Consider the following 10,139-nt stretch of genomic DNA (forward strand, 5'->3'; position numbering starts at 1 on the left):
CTGGAGGAACACTGAAGACTATGGCCCTCGAACACCTTAACTCAGAACTGAAGTCCACCTTTCAGCCAAAGATTAGACAGGGCTGTAAAACAGTAACACAGGTGAGGAACGTGCTAATTCAATCAAGTATAAGAGACCAAATGGGCAACACCTGCCCCATAGCAAAGAAAGCAGGAAAGGACAGGAAAACTGGACAAATGGATACAGGGAATCCGGGGTGGAAAGGGGGAAGAATGCTGACACAATGCGGGAATTGCAACCAATGTCACAAAACAACTTGTGTATAAATTTTTGAATGAGAAACTAATTTGCACTGTAAACTTTCACCTAAAGCACAAATTTTAAAAAGCATACACCATATGCCACCTCAAAATAAAGTTCTGAGGTATTATTAAATTATTAAATTAAAAGTACAATAAGTGGCACCTAAAATGGCAAACCATATTCAATATGAGATCTCATGATAAAGTGTTCGATTAAATTATCATATCCTTTGTTCTGGACTTGTTAAGAATATTCTCAATTCAGTCTTAGTTTATTACAACATTGGTTTATGTTAGTTCGGAGTTTAGAAGTCAGTTAAAACCTTTCAAGTCTTTTCCACTCAAGTGACTTAAAGCCATTGTTCAATCCAGTTTTGGGCATTTGGTTTTTCAAAGTTTACTTTTCACTCTGCTAAATCTCAGTTAACTGGTTCTTTTTGTACTATTATTTCTGTTTGTGAAGGTCTGACTGAATTTATTATTCAACATGAGGAACAGTATACAATCAGCACATGTGATAAGCATTCCTTCTATGCCTTTATCCAAGAAGTTGATAAAAACGATGATTGAGACAAGGCTAAAAATAGAGGTCTGTGTGACATCATGTTCGGCCAGTACAAATACATTAAAATCAACTTTGTGTGTGCATGTGTGCACGATGTTTGTGCCTATCATACTTCAAACAGTATTAATCCAACTAGCTATGCAACTTAGTAAATGTTTTTCCAAAAAGCTCTTTACTCCTTTATTAAGGAAATTATACACTGCTTACTCTACCAGATACAATGCTACATGTAGACTGAGATCACAACGATGGAAAGACTCATTGCCTACAAATGACCATTCCTATAAAGGCAATGTCTGCCAACAAAGTAAAGGAAGAGTTCCAAAAGTGTATTTGGAGAATCTGTCAAACTCTACCAATTAAAAAGATTCTTAGGATTTACAAGCTGTCCTATTAAAATGTCAATATTTAAACTACATTTCACTAATTAGGCCAACCTCAGTAAGAAATACTGAATACAATAGTCCAGTCTAAAAGAAAAAACATTTCTTTCCCTCTCTGCTTAACTCTTCCACTTGTGGCCCCTGTCTCTAGTTCCTCATTCTCCACTTGCTAATCTCAATGAAAAAATTCATTCATTCAACAATTATACCACAGGTATGCAAAATGTTACAGTAGGAAAAACCATGAGCAAGGGTGAAAGGGTCTACGGGAACTCTCCGTACTTTCTGGGCAATTTTTCTGTAAACCTAAAACTGCTCTAAAAAATAAAGCTTATTTTAAAAAATCAAAAAAAAAAAAACAAAACAAAACAATTATTATTGTACTTCATAATAACTGCTATAGGAAGATACAGAGAGATTTTACTCAAATGAATTCCCAAACACTGGTGCTGGATAAATATTAATCAGATGAAAACACTGGAAGAAAGAACTAAAGAAAGATGTAAGAATAGACATGATCAATTTTGTTTTTTTGAAACAATAGACTTTAGTGTGCAGAACGGCCCGGAAAGGAAGAAGACTGAATACAGAGTAAACAGTCAGGAGGCCACTACGATGATCTAAGTAAGAGACTGCAAATGAGACTTAGACTTGGTGACGACTGTGGTGGAGAAAACAAACAGACCACACAGAGATATTGGGAGTTAAGGTTCAGTGGCTGATTGCATGGGAAGGGGACAAAGGCAGATGAGAAGTGAAAGAAAACTTCCAGGTCTCTGGCTTTGGGCCACCAGGTCAGGTGGGTGATAGAGCTATTTAACAAGGCAGGGAAAAACAAGGAAGAACTGGTTTAGGATGGGTGAGACTTCAACTCACTTACTTTGGACACATCATCAGGAAAGATCAACCACCAGAAAAGGACATCACATTTGGAAGAGTGCTAACAAACACGAGGAAAAGCCTCTATGAGATGGACTGACACAACAGCCGCAACAATGGACTCAAATATATTAACGAAGATGGCCCAGGACCAGGCAAATGTTTTGTTCTGTTATACATAAGGTTGCATGAGTTAGAGCCAACTCAGTGGAAACTAACAAACAACAACATAACACCAAAAAAAGCCTAGACAAAAAAAGGGCTCATTCTTTCATCCAGTAAGGGTATATACTGTGTGTCAAACATGTTCCCTATCCTTGCATACTAAATATGTATACTCCAGAGCTGTACACAAAAGTAACACAACTTCACAAGATTTAGAATCACTTCCATAAAAAGAAATTTCTTTCCCAGGAAATTCATTTGTAAAAATTACAATCACATTAAATCCTTTCCTTGGCTTCACTGTATAGTTAGTACCAGGCACAACATGCGAGAGCAATCGGGAATATATTCAATTAATTTCCATTTTTGTTCTATACTTTACCTTAAGAAATTAAGGTATCCAAATCATAAAAAGGAAAATAACAGATGTGTCAATGACAAATGACAATCAAGGATGTGTTCAAAGGGCAAGCCACCTCTTTACTAACACTTACCAAGCCAGCAGTAAGAGAAGGTGCAGACTGTCCAAGGGACTGGTTTCTCATTTGAACCAGGTTTGATGCTTCTCCTGATGACTGCCATGTCACCTGTCCCACACTGTTATGTACACTGCTGGACAATGGGAGCAGTTGCTTACCTTCAAACACAAAGTTTGGAAAACATACTTGTAATTATTTATTGATAATGAATGAAAATCTATAAATACAATGATATCAAATAGACATAATCATGAAACCCAAAACAAAGTCAAGTTCCTCCATATACAAAATCTATATCCCTTTAAAGTTCCAATTGTCTTTGTGGTGAGGAGAATTGCCAGTGGAATACTGCACTAAACTGACTATTTTAAATTCTTCTGTAACATCCACCACCATGCTAACCCCCTACCCTGAAAGGCTAGGAGTTTTCCAGTCCCTTTCAACTTAACATAATGTGAACGGTGCTGAGAGCTTCTCTTATGCAAATTTGGTCTTTAAGCTTCCAGAGGGCAAACACTGCATCTATACTGCTCCTGTTAAACTCCTTATGTGTTCAGTCCAGGTTAACTGATAGATTTAATCTCACTGAAAGACTATAAGAGAGTTACTTATAAAGGCTGAGTGTTTAGAATTGCAATGACCTCCTAACCAAGATGCAAGCCCCTTTTCTCCCCCTCCAAGCCATTCTTCACACTGTTGTTAGTGATCTAACCAAAACAAATCTGGTCATGTCATTCCCTTGCTAAAAAACTGACGGTTCCCCAAGGTTTAAAGAATTAAGCCCAATCCTTTAGCATACTAAAAATGTCCTCCATAAATCTAGATTATCTTCCTGGTCTTATCACCTTCTACTGTTTTCCACACCCATTCACTCACTCAACTTCAATATTATGCCCTGCATTTTCACCTGCTTTATCTTTGATCACCTAACTGACTTGAAAACCCTTCCTCTGCCTGGCAAAAACCTATTCATCATGGAAATACGTACTATTGTAAAAATATGGTTTTTTTTTTTGCTGCAACATACCCTTTTGCTATAAACAAAATGTGATACAATGTATTTGGAGGACAATTTTAGCAAAACTTATTGAAATTTTAATTTGCATATATTTGTCAGCATTCCACTTGTAGAAATGTAGTATAAAGAAAAAAACAGTAGATCAAAATGTCTATATTAGCAATACTCACCATAATAAAAACCAGAAATAAGATGAATATTCATTACAAGTAATCTCCACGTGATGAAATACACAAGCCACTAAAAATAATGAGGCAGTTTAACATGTAGTTTGAGAAAAGTGTTCAACATTTTTCATTGAGTGAAAAAAGTATAAAGGAAGCATGTACCATATCTCAAGAAATGGTTAAGAGAAAAATTCTCAAAATTTCTTGTCACATGAAAAAAAGCATTATGGGTGTATATATCATATTATCCAGTATTTTTATTTTTAAGATAAAAAGATTTACTATATTTATGTACACGAATGCTGTGTATATTTAAATATATTAGAGTGTACATAAATGGCTTGGAGGAGGGAAGACATAGAAGAAAGTAAAGATTAAGAAAGACTTAACATGATGCTTTTTTTCTACTCAAACTTTTTGTAACTGGCATGTTGTACTTTTTTTAATCAGAAAAAAAGTTTTTTAAAAAAATCCAATTATCTTTCGAGTCTCCTCTATACTATACCCTCTACCAGGAAACCTTTCCATAAAATCTTTCACCAAAAAGAAAATTTTTTTTTAATGGTTCTCCACTTAAAACTTCCAAAAGACCTAAGAGCCTACTTTCCTTTGCCTTCCTTTCCTTCCTTCAGCAAATGTTCTCCAGGTGACCTGTCTACTCCTCATCTATGTATTCTAAAAGAAGACTAGCTTGTTAACTTACCTTATCCACATATATAAAGGCTAGTATCAATCTCTCTTCAAAATAACAGCCTGTTGGGGAAACAGACCTACACAACTACAGATAAACCCATCTGGACTATATATGCCAGTAAAGGCTTAAAGCACATGTTTCTACAACTAAAGATTACCAAGAATTTGAGGGAAAAAAAACAACAAAACAGAAGAAACAATATTAACAAACAGAACAACTAGCACTTTATGAAACAACTCAGAAAAAAAAAGAAAATTTCTTAAAAATTCTAATCACTATTCTTATAAAGATTCAAGAAGCTATTGCATAAAAAATTTCCAATTAAAGAGGGCTCACTGACCATGTGTTTTTATCTTCTGCCCACCAGAAAACACCATTAAAATGAGAATAAAGAAGGAAAATAAATAAACAAATAAAGGTTATAACACAAGGGGGGAAAAATACCATTGCTGTCGAGTCAATTCCAACTCACGGAAACCCTATAAAGAGAAGAGAGTATGAGAAAGGTGAACAAAACTTTTGGAAAATCTAAAGCATACAGGTGAATCATAACCAGTGGAACTGGGTAAATAAAGTATAAGCTATACTAAGCATAGAGAAGGTTACACTGAACTGGGGAGTCCATCTGCCCTGTAAAATCCCAGATAGGCTCAGAACGCAAAAATGCAAGATAACACAGAAAAGGTAAGATATAAGGCTGAGATCAGCTTAACTGAAAAGCTACAGAGAGAAGAGTAAAATACAATCACATTTGCAAATACCACTGGGTAGCCAGACAATTAAATCACAGCAAGATAAAAGGGACTTACCATCTGAGAGCAAAGTACTGCATTCTGGAAGTCACGAGCTCACAAGAAAAAGAATTGATCAAGGTAACAGAAGAACACTTTCAATAAATGATTTTTTAATTAAAAGAATCAACTCTGAGGTGGGGCCAAGATGGCAGAGTAATCAGACACTTCCAGTGGTCCCTCTTACAACAAAGACCCAAAAAAAGAAGTGAATCGATAATATATGGCAACCTAGGAACTCTTAACATCCAAGGCAAAGTTGAGGAATCACACTGAGTGGCAGATGGAGGCAGAGATGGTTCAGAAGCAGTGAGGAGCTGCCAGAGCTGACCCGGCGGGAGCCGGTGCCCTGCGGGCCAGATCGGCTGGCATGCAAGGTGAGGCAAGCAGTGGCCTTTGGGACACGTTTTCCACAAGGAAAGAGATCAAGTGGCAGAGAGTCTGCTTGGGTCTCCAGAGCCAGTGAAAAGCAGCAATCCATCAGCAAAAGATAAGTACATGCATTTAACCAACAGCGTTGATCAAAAAACACCCTGTGTTATGGGGTTGTTAACCAATGTCATAAAACAATATGTGTACTACTGTTTCACAAGAAACTATTTGTCCTGTAAGTCTTCACCTGAAGTACAATAAAAAAAAAAAAAAACACCCTGTTAGGGAAGAACCTCTCTCCCACTTACCTGCTCCCTCCCCACTCTACACTGGGTTCCAGGCTAGTTTTAGCAACTGCCGCATCCCCTGGTCCAAAAGTAGGACTCCTCATGCGCTCTGAGCCATTCTCCCGGCCTTGAAGAGGGAATAAACTAACAAACAGGAAAAAACAATCTGCCAGCTCCCCTAAGCCAGGAACTCAGGGTAGGCACAGCTCCTTCACCTAGGCACAGGCATAAGGGGTCCACAGAATTTGAATGCCTTTCACCCATGCATAGACTGTGTGGATCCATATGAATAGCACAGGCCCTCGTTACAACAGTACAACAGGGTATATACGTGAAGCCTAACTTCACTGTGTCAGCTATATGGTGGAGTGGTAGGTTCATGACCTTTGATGCCACTTGGCCCATTAAGCAGGATCCTCACCTACACATATCAGGGGCCTGAGGACTGGTGGTTCCACCCACACCACCTAGCCACCTGCGACAAGGGTCCAAAAATAAGTGGTGCCTCCCAATCCTCACAGCCAACAGCACTGGATGCCCACAGTCCAGCTGCAAAACCCACCAACCAACACACTCTAGGGAACATAGGCATGTTTTCCTCAAAGACATTCACAGGCACCCGTCAGCCCACTGCCTTGCTTAACACATGACATCCTACTCCAGCCAGATATCTGTGCCTACTCCTGCCCGTCTGGGACTATAGGTGAGAGCCTGTACCACACACTTGGTGACTGACTATCTAGACAACTGAGCTGAATCCATACAGGAAAAGTAAATGGACTCCTGGGCTCACATACCTAGCAACAAATCTAACCACCTGGTGACAGGCTGTTAGAGCTTCAAAGGTGCCAATAATCAAACTAGCTCACACAAGCAACCTATTTGGGCATATCAAAACAAAACAAGAACACAAAACACAGTAAGCAAACATAAAATAAATAAATATAATAACTTACTGGTAGCTCAGAGACAACAGTCAATAACAAATCACATTAAGAAGCACACTATGATGGCTTCAGCAAGCTCCCAAAACAAAGAACCAAGCAATTTTCCGGAGGAAGACAACTTCTTGGAATTACTGGAGGTAGAATATGAAAGATTAATATACAGAACTCTTCAAAGGATCAGGAAGGAGATCATAAAAATGCAGAACAAGCCAAGGAACACACAAACAAAGCAACAGAGGAACTTAAAAAGATTTTAGAAGACCACAGTGACAAATTCAACAGGCTGCAGGAATCCACAGAGAGGCAGCAAACAGAAACATAGAAGATTAACAATAAAACTTCAGAATTAGACAACTCAATAGAAAGTCAGAAGAGCAGAATTGAGGCAATGGAGGTCAGAATTAGTGAGACTGGAGATAACGCACCTGACACCGACCTATTTGAGGAAAAATCAGATAAAACAATTTTTAAAAAATAAAGAAATCGTAAGAATTCTGTGGGACTCCATCAAGAGGAATAACCTACGAGTGACTGGAGTACCAAAACAGGGAGGAATAACAGAAAATACAGAGAATTGTTGAGCATTTGTTGACAGAAAACTTCCCTGATACCATCAAAGATGAGAAGATTTCCATCCAAGATGCTCATCGAAGCCCACACAAGGTAGATCCCAAAAGAAAGTCACCAAGGCATATTCTATTCAAACTTGCCAAAACCAAACATAAACAGAGAATTTTAAGGGTGGCTAGGGAGAAATAAAAAGTCATCTACAAAGGAGAGTCAATATTACTAAGCTCGGACTACCCAGCAGTAACCATGCAGGCAAGAAGGCAATGGGATAAAATATATAAAGTTTTGAAGGAAAAAAACTGCAAGCCAAGAATTATACATCCAGGAAAACTGTCTCCCAAATATAATGGTGAAATCAGGGCATTTCCAAATACACAGAAATTTCGGGAATTTGCAAAAACCAAACCAAAATTACAAGTTATACTAAAGGGAGTCCTATGGTTAGGAAATCAATAACATCAGATAACAACCCAAGACTAGAACACAGGGCAGAGTAACCAAATATAAACTCAGACAGGGAAATCATAAAAATAAATCAAACCTAAAATGCTGAAAATAAGGAAACAGAGACGTCGATATGTAAAAGATGACAACACTAAAACAAAGGAGGGACTAAAAAATTATAGTCATAAATTTTTCAGATGGAGAGGAAGTCAAGGCAATCTAAAGAAATAAAAGATTGGTTTAAACTTAGAAAAATAGGGGTAAATATTAAGGTAACCACAAAGAAAACTAACAATCCTACACATCAAAATAAAAAACAAGAAAAATATAAAGACTCAGCAAATACAAAATCAACAATAATGAAAAAGATGACAAGAAACAATACATAAACAAAAATGACTCAGCACAGAAAATTAAGTGGAACTAAGAAACTGTCAACAATACACAAAAAAGACATCAAAATGACGGCACTAAACGCATACCTATCAATAATTCTGCTGAATGTAAACGGACTAAATGTACCAATAAAGAAACAGAGAGTGGTAGAACGGATAAAAAAAACACGATCTGTCTATATGCTGCCTACAAGAGACACACCTTAGACTTCAAGACACAAACTAAAACTCAAAGGATGGAAAAAAATATATCAAGCAAACAACATTCAAAAAGAGCAGGAGTGGCAATATTAATCTCTGACAAAATAGACTTTAAAGTAAAAACCACCACAAAGGATAACGAAGGACGCTATATAATGATTAAAGGGTCAATACACCAAGAGGACATAACTATAATAAATATTTAAGCACCCAACAACAGGGCTCCAAAATACATAAAACAAACTCTAACAGCACTGAAAACAGGGATAGATAGCTCCACAATAATAATAGGAGACTTCCAAACACCACTTTTGGTGAAGGACAGAACATCCAGAAAGAAGTTCAATAAAGACACAAAAGATCTAAATGCCACAATCAACCAAGATGACCTCATAGACATATAAATAATATTCCACCCAACAGAAGCCAGGTATACTTTCTTTCCCAGTGCACATGGAACATTCTCCAAAACAGAACACATATGAGGCCATAAAGCAAGCCTTAACAGAATCCAAACCATCAAAATATTACAAAGTATCTTTTCTGACCATAAAGCCATAAAAGTGGAAATCAGTAACAGAAAGAGCAAGGAAAAACAAAAAAATCAAACACCTGGAAACTGAACAAAACCTTGTTCAAAAACTACTGGGTTATATAAGAAATTAAGGATGGAATAAAGACATTCTTAGAATCCAATGAAAGTGAAAACACATCCTACCAGAATCTTTGGCACGCAGCAAATGCAGTGCTCATAGGTTCATTTAAAGCAATAAATGCATATATCCAAAGAGCAGAAAGGGCCAAAATTAAAACATTAACCCTACAATTCAAATAAATAGAGAGCAGCAAAAGAGGCCCTCAGGTGCCAGAAGACAGCAAATAATAAAAATCAGAGCAGAATTAAATGAAATAGAAAAACAACTCAAAGAGTCAACAAGACCAAAAGCTGGTTCTTTAAAAGATCAAAAAAGTCGATAAACCATTGGCCAAACTGACAAAAGAAAAACAGGAGGGGAAGCAAATAACCTGAATAAGACGTGAAATGAGCGATATCACAACAGATCCAAATGAAATTAAAAGCATCATAACAGAATGCTATGAAAAATTATACTCTAACAAATTTGAAAACCTAGGGAAAATGGACAAATTTCTGGAAACACACTACCTACCTAAACCAACACAACACAGAGGTAGAAAAAAATAAATAAACCTATAACAAAATAAGAGATTGAAAAGGTAATTTAAAGACTCCCAACAAAAAAATGCCCTGGCCCTGATTGTTTCACTGGGGAATTCTACCAAACTTTCAGAGAACTCTAACAACACTACAACTAAAGGTATTTCAGAGCACAGGAAAGGATGGAATACTCCCAAACTCATTCTATGAAGCCAGCATAACCTTGATACCAAAATCAGGTAAAGACACCACAAAAAAAGAAAATTACCAACCAATATCCCTCATGAACACAGATGCAAAAATCCTCAACAAAATTCTAGCCAACAGAATTCAACAACATAT

At 37.1% G+C, this 10,139-nt stretch overlaps 1 protein-coding gene across 1 annotated transcript in view; it reads right to left on the reverse strand.

The window, feature by feature from the left end:
* Positions 1–10,139, reverse strand: part of MAST2 (microtubule associated serine/threonine kinase 2) — a 250,767-nt gene that overhangs the window by 203,015 nt on the left and 37,613 nt on the right. The window contains exons 3-4 of the mRNA XM_023727112.1: positions 3,923–3,992; positions 2,750–2,892 (exon numbers count right to left, since the gene is read on the reverse strand). Coding sequence (XP_023582880.1) covers positions 2,750–2,892; positions 3,923–3,992 — 213 coding nt within the window. The remainder of the gene's footprint in view (positions 1–2,749; positions 2,893–3,922; positions 3,993–10,139) is intronic.

This window comes from Trichechus manatus, unplaced genomic scaffold (assembly GCF_000243295.1).
Source record: "Trichechus manatus latirostris isolate Lorelei unplaced genomic scaffold, TriManLat1.0 scaffold00015, whole genome shotgun sequence".
NCBI lineage: Eukaryota > Metazoa > Chordata > Mammalia > Sirenia > Trichechidae > Trichechus > Trichechus manatus.